The sequence below is a fragment of the Artemia franciscana genome, chromosome 9 (assembly GCF_032884065.1).
Source record: "Artemia franciscana chromosome 9, ASM3288406v1, whole genome shotgun sequence".
In the NCBI taxonomy this organism is placed as follows: domain Eukaryota; kingdom Metazoa; phylum Arthropoda; class Branchiopoda; order Anostraca; family Artemiidae; genus Artemia; species Artemia franciscana.
In genome coordinates this window covers 48,543,466-48,565,296 of record NC_088871.1, presented here as the reverse complement: position 1 = coordinate 48,565,296, position 21,831 = coordinate 48,543,466, and the positions used below count along the sequence as shown (strand labels likewise).

Here is a 21,831-nt window from a genome sequence, read left to right as displayed (position 1 = left end):
TTTATTTCAATAACAAATTTTTGAGAATTTTGAAAAAGAGTTTTATAGTCCCAATCGTGGTATCGGATTGAAATGAAAAAGTGCAATATTGCGACCATCCTAGGACAAAAACTTAATCTGATGGTTTTGGATACCCCCCCCCCCTGATTCAAAAAGGAAAATTTTATTTCTTTTGAGTGTGTGATAGCGAAACAACCCCTAGTTTTTCTTCGTTTTCTTTTTAAGTTCAAATACGCCTTTTTAGATTTGGGAACCGTTAAAGCGAGGCATCTAATTCATGATGGAAAAAGTGAAAGTCATAGCCACAAAAATTTCTCAAAAGATCAGAAAACTACAAACAACTGAGTTTATTTTCTGAGTTAATTCTCATTTCAATGGACTCTCATTTAACCGTATTTGCAATACACTTCGAAATACAATACAGCCTAGGAACTGTCCGTAATCAAACAGTTCGTGGTAACGAACTGTAGTAAGGATCGACCCGGCTCAATAGTAACCAAAACTCTAAAAAATTGAATTTTGATATCAATAGCTACATCAAAAGAATTGTATTTTAATGCTGATTTCAAATATATATGTTTCATTAAGTTTAGTCTTACCCATCAAAAGTTACGAGCCTGAGAAAATTGCCTTATTTAAGAAAATAGGGGGAAACACCCCCTAAAAGTAATAGAATCATAACAAAAATGACACAATCAGATTCAGCGTATCAGAGAACCCTGCTGAAGAAGTTTCAAGCTCCTATCTACAAAAATGTGGAATTTTGTATTTTTTGCCAGAAGACAAATCACGGGTGCGTTTTTATTTGTTTTTTTTTTCTTTTTCCCAGGGGTCATCGTATCGACCAAGTGGTCCTAGAATGTCACAAGAGGGCTCATCCTAACGGAAATGAAAAGTTCTAGTGCACTTTTAAGTGACCAAAAAAAATTGGAGGGCATCTAGGCCCCTCCCTCGCTCATTTTTTCTCAAAATCAACGAATCAAAATTCTGAGATAGCCATTTTGTTTAGCATAGTCGAAAATCATAATAACTATGTCTTTGGGGATGACTTACTCCCCCACAATCCCTGGGGAAGGGGCTGCAAGTTACAAACTTTGACCAGTGTTTACATATAGTAATGGTTATTGGGAAGTGTACAAACGTTTCAGGGGGATTTTATTTTGTTTGGGGGCGGGGCTGAGGGGAGGGGGATGTGTTGGATGATCTTTCCTTGTAGGAATCTGTCATGGGGGAAGAAAAATTCAATGAAAAGGGCGCATGATTTTCTAGCATTACTATAAAAAAACAATGAAAAATAAACATGAAAGCGTTTTTTTTTTTCAAATGAAAGGAAGGAGTAGCATTGAAACTTAAAACGAACAGAAATTATTACGCATATGAGGGGTTCTAAAAATACTTTAGCATAAAGAGCGAGGTATTTAGGAGGAAATAAATACCTCGCTCTTTATGCTAAAGTATTTTTAGTAATTTCAACTATTTATTCTACGGCCTTTCTGATTCAGGGGTCATTCTTAAAGAATTGGGACAAAACTTACGATTTAGTGTAAAAAGCGAGGTATTAACGAGGGTACAAACCCCCTCGTATACATAATAAAAATATAAGATTATAAAAGCTTGTTACGTAAGTTAATTCTTAAGTTACATACATTTTTTACTAATAAAAACATTCGTTAAAAATTAAAAGTTCTACTTGCATTTTTAAGTAACCGAAAAATTGGAGGGCAACTAGACCTCCTTCTCCAGCCCTTATTTCTCAAAATCGTCTGATCGAAACTAAGAGAAAGCCATTTAACCAAAAAAAAAGAATTAATATACCAATTTCATTTTAATAATGTATGTGCGGAAAGCCAAAACCAAACATGCATTAATTCAAAAACGTTCAGAAATTAAATAAAAAAAACTAATTTTTTTAGCTGAAAGTAAGGAGCGACATTAAAACTTAAAACGAACAGAAATTACTCCGTATATGAAATGGGTTGTCCCCTCCGCAATCCCTCGCTCTTTGCGCTAAAGTTTTTAATTGTTTTAAAAAGTAGAATTGTGGCAAAGAGTCAAACTTTAGCGTAAAGAGCGAGCGATTGCGGAGGGGACAACCCATTTCATATACGGAGTAATTTCTGTTCGTTTTAAGTTTTAATGTCACTCCTTACTTTCAGCTAAAAAAAATAGTTTTTTTATTTAATTGCCTCATAAGACAGCTCAATTTTGTCATCCTACTCAGCTAAAACCATGCTGAGTCTGCTCTTGCGGTCCATTTTTTTAAAAAAAAATTTTTTTTGAATAAAGTAAGGAGAAACATAGAAATTTAATAAAGACGATAAATTATTCCATACACGAGGGAGCTTCCCCTCCTCAATACCTCACTGTTTACGGTTGGAATTTTGATGCTCTTTGAAGTGCTAGAATCTGCTTTCAAAATAAATTCTCGAAAGCTTGAAGCGCCTTATTTTGCAGTTCACTTTTAATTATGATTAAGCAGAAGCTCTCTGCTTCATTTCATTTTTAGAATTAAACATCAGCTTGTCTTGCATACTTACGCATAAAAGTATTCTTTGTTGGTAAATACAACAGTAACTGCACTTTAGTGAAGATTGAGTTGCAGTCCATTTACAGGCCATTCCATTTCATTCCACTTATAGCACTTTAACAAACAAAATACTGAGGAAGAGGCAGCCCTTCCCATAAACAGATAAATTTCTGTTACTTTTTCAATGTTTCTAATTACTTCAAAAACTTATTTTTTTATTTAGTATAAATAGAAAGGAGTAATGTTACCATTTCAAATCCCTAAAGACAAAGCTCTTGGTACCACTTGTCTCGTCCTCAAGGAATTTCCTGGTAAGGCTTATGAACCCCCGCCTCACCTTTTCAGCCTCTCTTGCGTTGTCATGTGAATGTTGTATTTTACGCAAGACAGATAAAGATTATCATGATAGGAGGGGAATTATTATCCCTCCCCCACCCCACCTACCTGATAGCACCAATTATAATGGCATACACCAAATTCTTTTCAAGAATCATGATTGTATACCCCTCCCCTCCTTCCCCAAAACTCATTCTATGCTTATCTGAAGGTTCAATGAAAGTGAGTAGGGATATTTGGGCATTAAAATGCCCTCTTTAAAGAGTCTGCTCCAGCCTATAAAATAACGCAGTTCTTCGCAATGGCTGATATGCACTTTCACTACAACGTGTTGTGATATATTGCTTAGAAATATGAAGCAAATAAGTTTTGTTAAATCAAACTTTAAAATAAATGTCAAAAACATTTTTATTTTTGCAATAAGAAAGCAATATCATGTCGTGACAGCCTTATTCAGGCTTAGCCTAAAATTAAGGGAGCAGAGAGATTGATTCCCTGCCCCCTCCAGCCCATTTCCTCTAATCTATTTATCTGAAAGCTCATGGAGAGTTAGATAATTTGGATATTGAAATGTACTCCTGAAAGCATTTGGCCCCCATACTCCCACCTGCACAATGAGCCACTGACCTCCTTCGTAAGAGATGATGGAAATAAATCCCTAAAGCTAATTCCATGAAAAGTCTACTGAGCCTAATTCAATAAATTAAGCTTTAAGTTAAATATTTATATTAACTATGAATCTTGTATTGACTACGTGACTTTTCAGGAACGATGCGTCATTTTGTGGGTTTATCTCCTCTGCAACTGGTTGAATCAATATTTAGTTTCTATTGATACATTACATATCAATTAAATAGCGACGAAGACAAAACTGCCTTTCCCCCACAAACACCAAAAACAAGAAGAACAATAGGGAATTTCTCAAGACAGTGGCAAACAAATTAGAATGAATATTTCAATATATCACAGCGGAACTAAACTTAATCACGAATATACTTTTTGGAAATGGGTATCCTCTTTTATTTATTATTAATACAATTAACCATAGACAGAAAAGACACTCCCGTAAAATCAAGCGACTGTGGCAAATTCTATGTAGGGAGAACTCACCAGAATTTCCAGAACCGCCAGGTACAGCATAAGGATGATATCACCTAAGCTTGGAATTGTAATCTTACTTCTGTTTCTTTTGACTCTGCTTTAACCAGCCATGTTTTTGAAAATTCTAACCATAAAATACTTACATACTTAATCTAATACTTAATACTTAAATTTGAGAATCCACAATTATTATCAATGACCTAGGCATAAAGAGAGTAGTTCGAGAAGCAATTGAAATCAGACTTTAATAATACTATTTCCTTAAAATAGGGAACTTCAGCAGTAGGCCTACATGTTGATGAAGATGAGAGAGATTATGATCCTTTACCTCTTTATTTTGATATTATGGTTACTTCTGACATATACTCGAACCAACTCTCAATGTCGCATAAGTGGTTTGAAAAACGTGATTGGTCTAGTGCGAACATGCCTCTTTACCTTGCTACACTTGGAGCTCTACTGTCCACCGTACGTGTCCCTTTCCTTCTTCTGTGCACAAATGCTTACCCTATCATTGACAATACTCGTGCTCATTTGAATCGCTATTATCGTGACACTGTCTTATGTATAAAGCATGCTGAAGATGTGACCATCCCGCTGATCCGTGTCAGGCGGAATACCCAAAAACCAATTTGGACGTGTGATCCTTTGCTGAAAAAAGTCAAGAATAAGGCCAAATTCTGGTTAAGAATCTGGTCTGCCTGTGGTCAACCTTCTCGGGGTACTGTGTTTGATCTAAAACAAAAAACGAAACTCGAATATAAACGCCATCTTTGTGCCGTTCGTTACTCCGGTGAAACTATTCTGAAAAGTTATAGTGAGTGGCGAAAAGTGATAAATTCTGCCAAGTTTCCGGATGCAAGTTCTAGTGATATTATATCTTGTCCATCTTGGATCGAACATTATTCAAAAATATTTTCGAAAGTTAATTATGCAGTGCAAAAGCGTTTCTCATGTTTGCTTGAAAAGAATTTGCCGTCACGTTTATGTCAGAGACATGTGATTCCAGTTGAAAAGTGGGCTATTGTTAAAGGTATTAAGGGTTTAAAATCAAAATCTTTGGATATTGATGGGATTAGTATTTTGAATCTTGTTCCGAATTCTTTTGAACTGGTATCTCATCTCCAATTTTTTTTCAAATGTGTTTGAGTAGTTCGTGTGTGCTCGACTCGTTCTTGTGCGGTAGCGTTACGTCACTTTTAAAAAAGGAAAAGATCCGGTTTCTTGTAGTTCTTATAGGCCCATAACGATAGCTTGTACTCTTAGCAAGCTTTTTGAACACCTCCTACTACCTTATACAACTAAGCTTGCTCTAAATGATGATAATTAATTTGGTTTTAGACCTGGGCTAGGCTGTCAGCATGCTCACCGTGCTTTGACTTCTTTATTAAGAGATGCCCATCGCACTCGTCGCGTGCTTCATTTCACAACCCTAGATTTGTCTATAGCATTTGGCAGTGTTTGTCATACTCAAGCATGGACAGCATTATACCAGAGAGGAGTAAATCCGTCGGTAATTCCCGTGCTTTGTTTTTGGTACCCCCATTCTTACCTTCGCCTTAAGTCATTAGATAATTTTTATTTGGGTCATATCCCTGTTCGTTGCGGTGTAAGACAAGGGGGAGTTCTTTCGCCGTATATTATCAAAAATATCGACTACGTGCATACTAGGACCATCTGATATCTCATATCTGGCTTATGCGGATGACTTTCTTCTGATTAGTCAAACTGAGTCTGGTGTTGCCCGTTCAGTGAAGTCAGTTACTTCTGCTTTCTGCGATATCGGCCTGTACCTAAATATTGACAAGTGCGAGTTTCTGTTTTCAACGGTAACAATTGTTCAGAATAAATATACTGCGGTGGTCTTAGTATTCCTCGTGTTAAATCGTTTCGTTGGCTTGGTATAACAGTTTGCGATTCTATGAATGCTCTCCGGTCTAGTGCTGTCAAAGATATTAGTGATAAGCTGAGGCTCGATTACTCTAAGATTGTAGCAAATCGTGGACACTATAGGAAAAGCGCGCTAACTCGGCTTTACTCAAATTTTGTGATCATTCTGTGCTCTTCTGTTCTGGTATTAGGCCACTTCTGTTGACCGGTGACTGTTGATATAAAACGTATTCACATAAATTATTACCAGTACTGCAAATTTCTTTTATATCTACCTCGTTCTTACCGGAATACAAAACTGGTTAAAAAGTACTGTGCGACAGATATTGCTGGTGCTTTTGAAATATTATCTGAGAAGCTAGCTATTGAAGCGCTTTATAGGCTAGGATGTTCTCATCACCTTATCCGTCTTTTTTCTCTATGTTATTAAATTTGTTTCTTTTGTATTACTTTTGCTGTTTTTCCTTTGCATTTTACTCCACTTAACCTCTGTTTTGTGAAGTGGGTGATAAATAAATTATTATTTATACTCCTTAGCACAGCTCTTAAAAAATGCCTGAAAGGAAATTAATATGAAAATAGGAAAATTTATTGCATGTATAAAAGCAAAAATACCCTCATATGCGTCATCAGTAACAAGATTTGACATAAATTGATGAGAGGTAGTTCTTCCAGAATGATGATAAATTCTTGTGTGCTGTATTTTTTTATACTAATTTTCTCTGTTATTTCTTAAGCAATGTAAATAGTTCCTGTAGGGGGGGGGGGGGCTCTGCTTTTCCGATATTCTATTTTTGTCTTCGCTATCCGTTTCTAGTATATTTCACCTCCTCTTCGGTCTTTTGAGTTTTTTTGGGGTGGTAATGACGCTCCTTCTTTTTCTAGTTTCTTTTTTAATTAATCTTAAATTGAGCTTCTTTCCATTCCAGTTGATTTCATTTCTTTCAATATTTATCTCATCTTTTCCAGATTCCTCTCATTGATTCCAATATCCACATGTTCCAAATTGATTGCATTAGAATAATGGTGAAACCTTGATAACTGTCTTTACTTGTGATACAATCGCAGCAAAAAGATACTTCTATTTGAATATTTTGCTCCATCACAGCTTTGTTTGAAACTAACAGTGCGATTGCATCTGGTAATAGGTCCAATAACTGAAGAAAGTTTAAGCTCCAAAATGTTTACTAATAGACTGGATAATGGTGAATTGGTTATGAACCCACAAAGGGTTTGTTGTTGGTTAGAGAGAAGACAACCCGTTCATCCTGATAGACATTGACTTCACAGACAATGTGGGTCTCATGAGTAGCTCGTCAGCTGAGCTGCTAAAGATCGTCAACGATGTCTCCTGTACAGCAAAGAAAGCTGGCCTCATGATCAGCAAGTCTAAGAAAAATTCATGAATGCAAACACTCCAAACAACCCAGATGTCCAACTAGAGGGCAAAACCATAGAGACTTTTGAAGAGATCTGCTAACACCGAAAGGAGTTGCAGAAGCTGACGTTAGAGCCCGAATTGGAAAGGCATGGAGTCTTCATAAGCATGAAGAATTTGCTTTTGAATGGACATGAATCAGTATCAAAACGGAAATGAATGTTTACAAGGTAACTATTCAATCGATCCTATTGTACATCTGGGAAACACTGTCTCTAAATGGCCAAAAACATGTTACCTAAAATCATTCAACCATCACTGTATTAGACAAATGCTATGGGTGAGCCGAAGGTGCCATATCTCAAACGCTTAGGTTCGAAAGCGTTGTGCCCAGGAGCCCCTCCTTTCAGTAATCATAAAACAATGGCGGATGAAATTCCTCAGCCACACACTATGACGGCCAGTTGGAACCAAATCCTACGATATCATCACCTGTGTTTCCCTTCCAACTTGGAAATAGAGATCAGGTGGGCAAAAATGAATATATGGCAGACATTCAAGAATGAGCTTGAACTTTGTATTGGTCTCCACCGACATAGGCATCGTTGGGATAAGGACAGGTTGGATATTGCAGAAGAGGCTACTGCTGACAAATCATGGTGGACTACTCCGGTCTTCTCATCTTCCATTGGTGCCCGGCAAGAAGGATCATCTTCTGGTTCTTCATAAAATATGAAAGTAACTATATTTTTCACTGTTTTGAATGCACATATCATGATCAGATATATCGCTTAGTATCCAGTCGAAACTTTAGCCAGCAACGAAGACGTACTGATTTATATTCATTTTTCTCAGACTCCTAGTGGAAGAAAGAGAGATAAACCTAGAGTAGGGTTTTACTTTTTCTGAAAAATAAAGAAGGGTTAAGCTTAAAGATATATATTGGTTAAACATATTCAAAAGATTTTTTTGAAAAAAAAAACACACACATATTTACATAAGAATAATGATTACAGTTCACTATTAAACATCCAAAAACTGGAGTTTCCTTTATAAAGCATACTTTTTTTACAGTGTCTTTGCATTTATCGCAATTAGGTTGTGTCCCTTGGTTTCCACTGCACAAAAATCTCACCTTGTCTTCGAGACAATGATAATCACCTTCAAATCTAGAATAGTTTAACTCTTCTAAATTTAAAAGTGGAATTTCGTGGTCACATATTTTGAACAGAACTTTACGTGTAAACACATACGTACAGTGCTGCATTTTCAAAAAAACTGTATATTTCTAGGACTCCTTCCTAAACAGTACTCAGTTCTTCAACAGTTTTACTATACGGTGTAATCACTTGGTCATAGAATCCTAGTCTATTTTGTTTCGTAATGCAGAATTACACAAGCTTTTATCATATTCAAAAGATATCATAGTCTACTTTTTAATGGTAATAATCAAATTTGTTGCGTTCCACAGACAATGACAAAAATGCAAATTCAAATATAACAGCACAATATGATTTTATCAAACCAGTAAATTCACTGTCATACAGTTCCATTATCTTGGGAGCTATTGATGTAGCACTTAGAAATATAAGTGTTTCATCAAACTTTCTTACCTTTGCTCAATGTTAAAAAGACTTGTTGCTTTATTTCAAAAAAGCGCTAGTTCACTGATCCCAATAGAACATGTTACACAACCAGTATGTGAGTTCATTCCTGTCTAAAACGGTGTCCTATAGCTAAAATATGCCTTAAGTAACTCGGAACAGTTAACAATGTTTGAACAAATACTATTTCCCACATAGGGCTGTCGTATCATTGCTTAAAATATATAAGACTTTCTGAATTTTGATTGAATATAAAGATTTAATTTCATGTCTCAAAAGGCGTCCTTGAGTTAAAAATAAATCTTAAGTTACTAGGAGCAGTTAACAATGTTTGAGCTAGTATCATTTCTCTTATATGAGTTTCGTATAATCACCTCTACTATCTGAGTCTGTTCTACTCAGTCAGTAAATAAAAGACTCGGAATTTACTAACTAGCTGAGATGGTAGTACTCAGAGGTATTTCAATAATATTTTGATACTCAGCTAGCAAGTAAAATACTGAAATAATCCACTAGTTGAGTTTGTTGTACTCAAAAGTGCTTTCATTACATTTTTAATACCCAATCAGTAACTAAAAATTCAGAATTTATCAACTATCTGAAATTGTTCTACCCAGAAGCACTTTTATCAATATTTTGGTACTCGGCCAGCAAATAAAACATGGAATTTGTCAACTAATTGAGTTTGTTGTGCTCAAAAGTGCTTTCATCACATTATTGATACTAATCTGATTGTTACTAAGAATCGGAATTTATCAAATAGATTAGACTGTAGCACTCAAAAGTGTCTTTTTTAAGTTTTTTACATTCAGTTGGTAACTAAAAGACTTGGAATTTACCAACTAGTTGAGGCTGTTGAACTAAACAGTCATTGTGTGTTTGTGTAGTGACTGTATTTTTTTCTCTCTCTCCCCCCATGCCTGTGTGACTGAGCATATTTTAGTTATCTCTGTGTCTTTTTTTGTGTTTTTGTGTGTCTGACTCTACATTTTGTATGTTTCTTTGTCTCTCTCTATATGCTTGTGTGTGAATGACGGTTTGTTTGTCTTTGTGTTTGTGTGTGTATGTGCCTGTGTGTATGTGTGTGTGTGTGTTTGTGTGTGTGTTTGTGTGTTTGTGTGTATGTGTGTTTGTGTGTTTGTGTGTCTGTGTGTGTGTGTGTATGTGTATGTGTGTGTGTGTGTGTGTGTATGTGTGTGTGTGTGTGTGTGTGTGTGTGTGTGTGTGTGTGTGTGTGTGTGTGTGTGTGTGTGTGTGTGTGTGTGTGTGTGTGTGTGTGTGTGTGTGTGTGTGTGTGTGTGTGTGTGTGTGTGTGTGTGTGTGTGTGTGCATGTGTGCGTTTTTCTGTGTGTGTGTGTGTTTGTGTGCGTGTGTGCTTGTGTGAATGTGTGTATGAGTGTGTGTGTTTGCTTATGTGTGTGCGTGTGATTGTGCGTGTGTCTGTGTGTGTGTCTGACTCGGCGTGTTTGTATGCGTTCTTTCTCTCTCTTTTTTTCTTTGTTTCTTTCTTTCTCTCTCTCTCTCTCTCTCTCTCTCTCTCTCTCTCTCTCTCTCTCTCTCTCTCTCCCTCTCTCTGCCTCTCTGTCTCTATCTTTATGCCTATGTGTCTGAGATGCGGTTTGCTTGTCTCTATGTCTGTCTTTTAGTGATTAAATAAAAAAAAAACAAGTTTTTTTTACTGAAAGTAAGGAGCGACATTAAAACTTAAGCGAACAGAAATTACTCCGTGCATGAAAGGGGCTATTCCTCAACGCCTTGCTCTTAACGCTAAAGTTTGATTCTTTCTCAAAGCTCTATTTTTTAAAATAATGGACAATTTAGCGTAAAGAGCGGGGCGTTGAAGAGGGAACAGCTCCTTTTATAAACGGAGTGATGAAAAAAAAAATTCAATTATCTTAAATTAACTAACTAAACAAAATTACAAGAATTAAAATATATTAGTTAATTAACTTACGTTAAGTACAAATTAACAAATAAATAAAATAAGTAAGAATTAAATAGGCTCCTTTATATTTTTAATATATCAATGAAATCGTCTCGGAGTTTCCATGTCAGTCAAATTAAATTTGGCAAGAGCCAGTGGACTAGGATTAAAATCGCATTTTTAGAGGCACCTCTTAAAGTACTGTTCAAGCAATAACATATATTCAACAACCACAATCTAATGAACAGTAATCGGTACCACTAAGATTCAATGGTACCAGCTATTTGAGCTAAAGTTAAGATGTATACTTTAGGGGAAACTGCATATTCCATCATCAAGAATAACATAAGAACCGTTGAGTTTCGAAGAAATAATTACTTTGACGTGTTAGCATTCCAATGCTTTTTCTTGAATAAGACATTTCCCCCCTAATATATTTTTCTTGACGGATTGTCCATTTTTCTCATAGTTTTCCTTGGAGAATTGGCAATTTGACAAGGTCTCTTTGTGAAACAAGGGCCAAATTACTTCCCTTCGGCGTGCGGTTACTACCGATAGTACCAGCTGGGCATTGATTAATGACTATTGCCTTTTCTTGGATAAACATTAGGGCTAATAAGGCGTTAAAAATTAATGACAATTTTCATTTTCTGTATGCTCAAAAAGATCGTAGATGAACAAAGAAATCTCATAGGTTATGTTTTCAGGTTTAAAGGCTGATATAGAAGCTTAAGTTATTGTAGTAGACAAGTATAAAACATGTCCCAGGGGAACAGCGAAATTCCCAAACAAAAACACAAAAACATGCAAATTATAGGAAAAATAGAACAAGCTGTTGGGAATATCGCCTTAGCTATAATCAAAGTTCCAAATATCAAGCTAAAACTTCCACAGAAAAGAGGCTCAAATCGCTACCGCCCCTAATATTTTCTTAGAATACTAATAATATACAGTGGGTGACAATTTCTATAGTAGCCTACTTCGAAAAGATATTTTCGTTAAAATCATCCATTCAAGCTTAAACTTGGAATAGATCATTATAAGCTATCATCATTAACATTAATGTCGTATTACAATTAGGATCTGTCATTGCATCTACACTAAAAGTTTTAAAACAGAATTTACCCAGTACAACCATAAATACCGTAACAATGCCATAAATATTCGATGTTTTTATATAGGGACATAATGAATTATAAAATCATATAAAAATGGATCCCAAAAATATCTTCGTAGGAAAAGTTTATTCGTCAGTTAAAAGATTGGAAATTTAGTTGCTCATAAAAGGGATTCATTGTTACCATCTCACCACCCTCCTTTGGAAAAATAAAATTTCAGTGGCTCAATGAAGAACAACTTATTTCATTTTAAAACAAAATTCCTCCCGAGCACAAATCGTTAAACTTCTCTTGATGTTCAAATTTGGTCCCTCGTGGAGCCAGGATATGAGCTTCAGGAGCCTAATGATACGGATCAGCTAAAAGGCTCCATAGCCCCAAAAAAATTATTCAATATGGTCCCTCATGTCACAAAACTGACTGAATAAGCTTCAGTGAATAATATTGTGCCCAGCAAAGGTATAAAACAATCTGTTAAATAGATTGGGTACTTGTACCCAGAGATTAAGCAGCTTAACTTTAAGTATCCATGCAAGCCTTATTAGGATTTCACTGTCAGTGAAGAATACCCGAGAGAATACCCAGCTACATTGTAAGGATTTGTCGACAGTGCCACCAATTAACGAAAATGTAGGGGAAGGGTAAAATAAATTTTCTTAAATCTAGGGGGCGGGTGATCTTTAGCTTCTTCAATGGAAATACAAAAAAAGAAGGCATTTTGTGATGAAAATAAGGCTATTTTTCAAGACCGAAGGGTCAAGAAAAAGAATAAAGAGGAGGCAAATTCCCTCTCGAAGCTCACTAGCTCTCTAAGCTCAAGAAGCTTTCTAAGCTCAAGAAAGGATAAAAGATTTAACAAAAGAAAAAAAAGTAACAATCCTAAAACACCTATTTTTCAAAAGATGCCCTTAATCAGTCTGCTCTTACTGTACCAAAACTCCTATATTATTTTGTGTTTTCAGTAAAATGCTAGTTTCCTTTAATCATACAAATAGGGAAATATGATCAGATTGATTTATTTGAACTAGTTTCATCAATCCATGCTAGATAGACTGTGAAACAATAATTTTTGTTAGTTTTAAGTTTCAACTTCACTCTTTACTTCCATTAGAAAAAACTTCGTTTTTTTTTTAAATTAATAATGTCCATAGACCCGTTTGTCCTCTCCAGATTTATTACCCGAATCACAACGCTACTGTCCTGGCTGTCTGCGGGTTTATTACCGTTGTACTGACAGTTTGCCGTTAAATGAGTTTGAAGAAAAAATTTAGGGTACAGAACCAACACTGGGTATACATAATTTGAGGTATATACTTGACCTTTAAAAGGGAGTAAGGGCGAAGATCGGTGGTACGCTTTAAGAGAATGAAACAAATAGGTATTTTGAACTTTTGAAGTAGTTGTCATAATTTATATTGTTTCCTTCTGGATAGAGGAAATGCTGTAGTAATGTAAGCAATTACATCAAATTAACAGATGGGTAGTAAAAGCGTTCCACAAATATTGAAGTAGAAGCTTCACCAAGCTGACGAATTTGGATGCTCCAATCCGTCCAAACACCAGAAACAGGCCAATTACAGAAAATAGACAAAAAATGGTAAAACTTTTGAAATCATCATATCTACTTTAAAGTTTATATCCTATCAATTCGTGCTTGTGCCTGGCTTTGTTAATATACATCAACTTAGACAGTGTGGAATCATGTAGTCTGCAATCATGCTATCTAATACGTTTACCTTTATCTCAGACCAAGTCTTAACTTGTAACTCCTTGAGATTTTGTTTTTTATTTTAATATTTACAGAATAGTGTGGCTGTTTTTCAGCTTATCGACTTGCTAGTTACGAAAATATATCTTACTCGTATTGACTCCTGCTCTCTCCACGTATGCTCAGCTATAAATTTGACTCCATCAAATGCCCTTAGTAACTCAGGGCAATAGTGATAATGCTTCTCATTTTTACACCTGGGACTTGACTCTATTCCTTTAACTAGCTGCTCATCAAATTCTGGGCTGATCTGAGTATCCGTCACATTAAAGTCAGATGACTCCTGTTTCGTAATACTTCCATGTACCCGGCATCTACCATTTAAGCTAGGACTATTTATGTCACTGAAAAAGGGAACTATCAATCCATTAAATATTACCAAACAAATTTTAAATATGATTTAATTATAACTCAGGAGCCCAGAGGTATCTGCCTTTCAAACTAAGGAAAGTTTTCAAAAAATAAGTAATTTACTTAAAGAGGAATCAAATAACAATATTGGAGTGATGTATCCCTGTAGTGGTGTATACCTCTTTGAAAGCTTTTCTGTATAATCCATTATAGTGATTTGAGGAATGAAAATTCCATACAACTGTCTTTAGGTATAAGTGTCTGATTGCCTTGGTTTTATGTAATTATTAAGTAATAAGAAAGTTTTTTTTAACTTTAAATAAGGAGCAACGTTAAAATAAAATAATCAAAAATGTTCTGTATATGAATGGAACTGCACCCTCCTGAATACTTCGCTCTTCACACGAAAGTGGTTTTGTGCTTTAAAAAAGATTCTTATTCAAAATAAATGGCCTTGGTTTCAATAGTCGTTCTTAAGAAGTAGGACAAAATTCAAACTTTAACGTAATTAGCTAGGTATTGAGTAGGGGGCAGTCTTTTTCCTATACGGAATAGCATCTGTTCGTTTTAAGTTTTAATGTTGTTCCTAACCTTCAGTTGATAACAAAAATATTTTCATTTGAAAAAAAAAAATCATTTTTGGTTTAGTTTCTCATGATTTTGCAAATTATACCCTAAGACTTTCTACGTGGAAAATTTTGACGGAATTCCCCCCCCCCCAAATAAATAGTTTCTCCTACTGAAAATTTTCCGATGGAAAATTTGTCGTGTGGAATATTCCCCCGAAAATTCCAACAGATTCCAACCCATCCTGCTGAAACTTTCCCCTTGGAAATCCCCTCGGAAAATCTCCATAATTAAAATAGAATTGCCAGAGAAAAAAAAACAAAATGAATTTTGAACAGGTTTTCCGGCCTATACCTTTATGTAAAATCTCCGCTCGTATTTTCCCTCCTGGATACTTCCTCCCCATTGAAGGTTCTCCTCAAGAAACACACTCCCACCACAAAAATACCCCCGAAAATGACTACATATTTCAAACAATGGGCAAATCTCATAATTTAGAGCTTTTCTCCAAAGGGCTTGGGGGGTCACGTCATCCCCAGAGGCATAGTTAAAGGTCCTTTCAACTATGCTGAACAAAATGAATCACTCAAAGGCTTGATTGGATATCCTTAGGAAGAAAAGGAGCGTGGGGGAGGATAAGTTATCCTCTACTATTTTTGCTATTTAAAAAGGGTGCTAGAATTATAATTTTCGTTTGAGTGAGCCCTATCCTGATCTTTTAGGACAATCCGTTTGTTACAATGACCCCTGGGGAACACGCTAAAAAACAACAAGCTAAAAACAAGCTAAAAAAAAACAGAGCATCCCTAATCTTTTTTATGGCAAAAAAAAATATTATTCCACATATCTGCAGATATGAGCTTGAAAAATCTAGAATAGGAATTTTTTGACACGTTGAAAACAATTAAGCAATTTTTTATTAAGATTTGTTCACTTTTTGGGGGTGTTTCTTCCCTTTTTTTGAAAATTGAGCAAATTCTCTCCGCTAGTTAATTTCTGATGGTTAAAATTAAAACTAATGAATATTGTATACTATATACTATAATGAATACTATAATTTTTGACACGTTTTTATGCTTGCTGCCACTTATCTTCTAATCGGATATTTCTTTGTTGTTCACTTGTGTTTTTTAAACGTTGTAATTGTCGTAAACACAAGTTTTCTAATTTTATATATTCTTTGTTCATCATTTTCGTTTATCATAGATATTGTTTCTAATGCCCTTCATCTAAACTGATTGGATTGGTCTTGTCACATCTTAATGGTCTAGCTCTAGATTGTTTATTTGTCTTTTAGGCATTATGAAACTGCTTAAACCACCTTTTGTATATAGACCCATTATACTTGGTGTTTTATGCTTAGCTATGCTCCTTTTGTAATGTTATTGCATGAGTTTCTTTTTGCATGTTTCTTTTTGCATGAGTCAGAGATACCAAAAACGATATGATCACTCCTAGAAGGGGGGAGGGAATGATATAACTAATTCTCTTGAAATGTACTCATAAACATGATGTCACTCATCCAAATTTTATTCCAAGATTAAAGCTATAAACGAATTATTTTAAACTCGTGATCTATGTAGATCGTTTTTGCAGACCAAAATATGTCAGGATGCCGATTTTCCAAAATATTTTGGCACGTTCTGACTCTCACTGCTGCTTGTAACACTCGCTGCTGCTAATCTTCATACCAAATATTTCTTTGTTCTTGCTGTGGCATGTTTTTTTTAAACATATTTCTTTTTTCTTTACTTTCATTTTTAATTTATTCGGCTCTTTATTGCCACATGTATTCTAACTGTATATTTCTTTGTCCTTCACTTTTGTGACTCGATCCAATCCTTGTTAACACGTATCTTCTAACCGGATCTAACCGTATATTTCTTTGTTCTATATTTTATTTTATCATTGCTTCAGACATTTTTTTTTATTAGGTTTTGGATTGGTTTTGTCCTATTTGATGGTCTGAGTAATTCATTTGGCCTCTACACATTATAATACTGATTAAAATGCCTTCTAAAATAGACTCATTACACTTGGTGTTTATATTTAGCTATGTTTCTTTTGGAATGCTGCATGCACCATAGATATTAAAACTATACGATAGCCCCCTAGCAGGGGGGAACATGTAATTTATACTCTTGAATTTTTTTTATAAATCTGACGTCAGTCAAGGGGTTGTATTCCAAAATTAAGGCTCTAAACGAATTTTCTCAAACTCTTGACCTATACAGATCGTTTCTTAGGCCAGAGATTCCCAAGATGCTAATTTTCCCCCAAAATAGTAAAAAAAAATGAAGCGGTTTCAAGAACAAATACATAGATAAATAAATATAAAATTATTGTCCCTTAAAAAAGAGATTAAATTAAAAACAAGTTTTTTTACTGTAAGTAAGGAGCGACATTAAAACTTAAAACGAATAGAAATTAATCTGTATATAAAAGGGGTTGACCCCTCCTCAACACCTGGCTCTTTAAACTAAAGTTTGAATCATTCTCACAACTCTACTTTTTAAAACTATTCATATTTTATGACTTTTAGGGGGTGTTTCCCCCTATTTTCTAAAATAAGACACATTTTCTCAGGCTCGTAACTCTTGATAGTTAAGACTAAGCCTGATGAAAGTTATATATTTAAAATCAGCATTAAAATGCAATCTTTCGATGTAACTATTGGTATCAAAGTTCGGTTTTTTAGGGTTTCGGTTACTATTGAGCCGGGTCACTCCTTACTACAGTTCGTTACCATGAACTGGTTGATTAAATAAAGCTGTTAGAAAATTCAGTTTTATAAAAATAATTCATATGTCGTTTATTTTTAGAAGAACTGGACGCACTTATCAGTTGATGAATATTTTGGAGCAGTAACATATTTCGTGGGGCAGATGTGGCGCGTAATGTATACTGCTCGTTATGATTGTTCCTACCGTTCCTAATAGGTTAAAGATACTCCACCTGCATTTGTTGTTTTTTCATGCTTATACTATATCAGTTGATTTAATCCTATTTCTGATTAACTCTAAAAAGAAGTTTTTTCAACTTAAATTAAGGAGCATTATTAAAACTTAAAAAGAACAGAAATTATTTCATATATGAGGGGGTTCGCCCAATCGTCAATACCTCGCTCTTTACGCTAAAATAAGATTCTATTCCTATTCTTTAAGAATGACCCATGAATCACAAAGGCCGTTTAAATAGAATAAATAAACCTTTAGAAAGTATTAAGGAAACTTAAGCGTAAAGAGTGAGGTATTGATGAGGGGGCAAACTCCTCATATGCGTAATAGTTTCTGTTCATTTTAAGTTTTAATGTTGCTCCTTACTTTCAATTGAAAAACTTGTTATTTATTTAATTTTTGATTGTTTTTTAGATATTGCTGGGAAATCCAGCGCCCCCTTCATGGAAAATTCCCTTCTCCCGTGAAAAAGTTCTCCATGGAAAGATTCTCCCACGTAAAACCCTTCCCTGACCCTCCCTCCACTAAAAAATCTCTCCTGAAAACGTCTGTTTTCTTCCTAATAACCAATTCCATATATAAAAAAAATTGGAAAGCTTCACAATTTGTAGCCCTTCACCCGGGGACTGTGGGGAACTAAGTCATCCTCAGTGACATAGTTACTAGATTTTTTGACTATGCTGAAAAAATGGCTATCTTAAAATTTTAATCGGGTGACTTTTGGGAAAATATGAGCGTGGGAGGGGGCCTAGTTGCCCTCCAATGTTTTTGTCACTTAAAAAGGACACTACAAATTTTATTTTCCGTTTGAATGAGCCCTTTTGAGACATTCTAAGACCACTGGATTTCACGATCACCCCTGGATAAAAAAACAAAAACAAATAAACACGCATGCGTAATCTTTTTTCTCGTAAAAAAATACAAAATTCCACTTTTTTTCAGATAGGAGCTTGAAATCTCTAGAGTAGGACTCTCTAGTATGCTGAATTTGATGGTGGGATTTTCAATAAGATTCTATGACTTTTGTTGGGTGTTTGCCCCTTTTTTCGAGAATAAGGCAAATTTTTGCATGCTCATAATTTTTGATAACTAAACTAGATGAAACTCGTATATTTGAAATCAGTAAAAAAATTCGACTCTTTTTATGTATCTATTAATACCAAAATTTTGTTTTTTAGAGTTTCGGTTACTATTGAGCCAAGTCAATCTTTACTTACAGTTTGTTACCACGAACTGTTTGATAAATATCCCTAAGCTTTTGAAAAGAAGAGGAAAACAATGACATATTTAAACAAAGAAGCTGAACTTTTTAAAATTGAAGGAAAAACGCAAATGACTCTATCAAACAACAATTTAAACATATTTTATAAATCGGCATAGAAGAAGTATTAAAAAAAAATACCGATAGAAAACTACCATAATTTATTGATTTCACTTTTAAATAAATACCTGATTTTCTTCTAAAAAATATACTCAACTATAAAAGTCACTAATACAGAGGTTGAGCTCTTAGGTTTTTTCCTTATATTTTCAGTACATTAGCTGAACTGATTCTTCTTTATTTGTATTTTTCTGGATAAATTCTTTGGAACTTGGGAGAAAAAAAACGAGGTAAACTTGAATGGCATGTTAAAACAGAATTGTGTAGATTTTTTAAATACAAATTGAAAAGACTTGAATGACTATATTATACTAAATATTTTTTATATTCTTTCATAAGTCAATGAAAAATGGATTTTAGCCAAAAAATAACATAAAACGAGATGCATAGCTAAGATACTTCTTCAATTGCTTCTTCAAATTTCTTTCTGCTTTTGTTTCTCAAGTATTAACTTGACTATAGGGTCATTAAGATATTCGATATATTGATTTAATGTTATTTTTTTGCGTATATGTTTCTATTAGATTAGCTGAAACGACCTTTCCTTTATTTACATTTCACTTGACATATCTCACTGAACTTTGAAGGGCAAAAAAATGAGTCAAATTTGAATGGCACTTTTATACTGATTTGAACAGATCTTAAGTCGAATTTTAAAGATTGAGCTACTGTATCATTCAAAAATGCCATTATATTCTTTTACAAATGCAGTCAAAGAATGTACCTTAATAATGAACTATAGTAAGTAAAACAAATAAACCTTATCTTTCCGGTTTTTTTCAGAGGTTATAAGGACGGCGATTTCAATAAAATTCGAATAAAATGCTTTGAAATTTTGTAAATAATTTCTTTGGCTTCCGTCATAAGTAAGACCAGTTCCTTGTGAATAAACTTTATGTTTTTGATTTAGCTCCACAAGTTGAAAATACGCCTTAAAAAACTCACGGGTAAGGATTTTGTGAACTAGTCTTACCCAACTGTCTTATCCGACAATTTAGGATTAGGTGATTTTTGCTGGCCTTTTTTTTACTATCTGCTTCTATATCTCCGCTTCTATAATATTTTGTATGTGTGATATAAAAAAAACTGAACCTTAGTACAGGTTCATTCAAAATGAGATTCTACTAATACAAAGATTTATCTAGGCCTAATTTGAGCCAACCAGAACATTCCCGTAGAATTCTTCAACCAATGAGAAAGTCCATGAAAAATCTAATTGGCTTAAAATTTCATTGGAAATAGGCTTTAAATTAAACAAAAAAAGGAAACTAAGAAACATCATATTTTGATACTTTGTTACGGTCCATATATGAGTTGAAAAGCATTAGTGCTAAAATTGTAGAGCTTTATTAATTAATAATAATTACATAATTAATTACGTAATTAATAATAATTACAAAAAAAAAGCATTAACAACAAGCGGATATTACTGACACTGATTCTAATTAGGAATTGCTGGGCATGGTGTACGACACCCATTTAAGCATCAGATAAATGTCTTTCCTTTATCAACAAAGAAACGTGTTCTCAAAGAAAAAGTCCTTAGCATAGCACGACAAAATTAGGTATTCATACTGAACATCGACAAAACAGTGATTCAATTAACAGACTTGACAAAAAGGGAGTTCAGAATCCTGTAAAATGGAGAGATAATGAAAAAAAATCATTAGATACATTAAAAAGTGTTTTTGTAGTAGCTAAACGGTAAGAAATCCTATTTTTGCTAATTTTTATCCTCCAAACAGACAATCTAGACTACGGATTAGAAACACTTTTATCAAAACTTTTGAAGATGGGAATACCATATATTTCTAGGGAATTATCGGATACTAATATGAAATTATATTACTATTGGAAAAGAATGTTGGCAATTGTGTATGACGTTAAAAAACTTGATTATTTCACTTATTGGCGCTTATTTAAATTTATAAATGGCAAAATCCCCTTAATATGGTTTAATATCACTAAACAAGTGAATATAAATCATGCATGGTGGGCAATATGCTTCCAAGAATACATTTTCAAATAAAAGCTAAACCAACTGTGCCCAATGGAAATGCTGATGACGTGTCCTAAGTAAAAAAAAAGTACAATTAAGGGGATAAATGCAAAACACATAAGGAAGAAGAGGATGTATCCGATCTCTTAGCAGAAAGTAGAGAGGATAGATAGGTAGTATAAGGAGGACCACACTTGGTATCGGAGAATTTGGGTGGTATTAAAGGTTTGGGTAGACTGGTAGAACCCGAGAGTGGTTTGGAAGCATCTCCTATGAGCTTTCTGAGGAGGTTATGCCTAGAAGGTGGTAAGATGGAGCCCCTTCTGGAGTTCAGAAGCGATTATCAAAACCTTGAGCTGATTGTAGCCTTTCATAACCAGTTGTAATAACATTACCAAGGCTTAGCCTTTCCCAGCTATGGTTCCTTGGGCATATTCTCCCTATTTGCTCTAGTAGCTAATAATAGCTCTAGTCTCCCTTGTAGCTCTATACCCGATTAACACCCTCAGATGGTGCTGATATTTGTTCCCTACTCGGCTCTCATATTGGATGATACCCGGGTGAAGCTACGCCAATTTCCTCCATAAATCCTTTCACTTTTTGTTATTTCCTCTTTGTTGGTGGGTTCGTTTTAGAAATGCTTTTCTCCCTAGACGATAAGCTAAGCCAGGATGTCTGTTCACTATGCATAAGAGCGATTATAAATCACTTACTTCGCTGTCAATTGTTATATTACCCATCTTTCCAACGCAACCGGTACCTTGTCAAATGGCAGTGGATCTTCCCAAACTGTGCCAAGCAAAATGTGGTTAACGCACAAATTCGGATAAAAAAAAATGTAGAAAGTCGATCTGGATACCAAGAGTGATGCAACCACGACCATTTGTATTAGTGAGGGGGGGGGAGTGTTTTAGGTGTCATGGGGTGTTT

General features: G+C 34.7%; 1 protein-coding gene across 2 annotated transcripts in view; it reads right to left on the bottom strand.

The window, feature by feature from the left end:
- LOC136031503 (acetylcholine receptor subunit alpha-like) overlaps positions 1-21,831 on the bottom strand; it is a 166,905-nt gene that overhangs the window by 4,322 nt on the left and 140,752 nt on the right. The window contains exon 10 of one of the 2 annotated variants that reach the window (XM_065711163.1): positions 13,738-13,990. In XM_065711163.1, coding sequence (XP_065567235.1) covers positions 13,738-13,990 — 253 coding nt within the window. Of the gene's footprint in view, positions 1-13,737; positions 14,004-21,831 lie in introns of those variants that run through there. The other variant, XM_065711164.1, reaches the window with a different exon arrangement.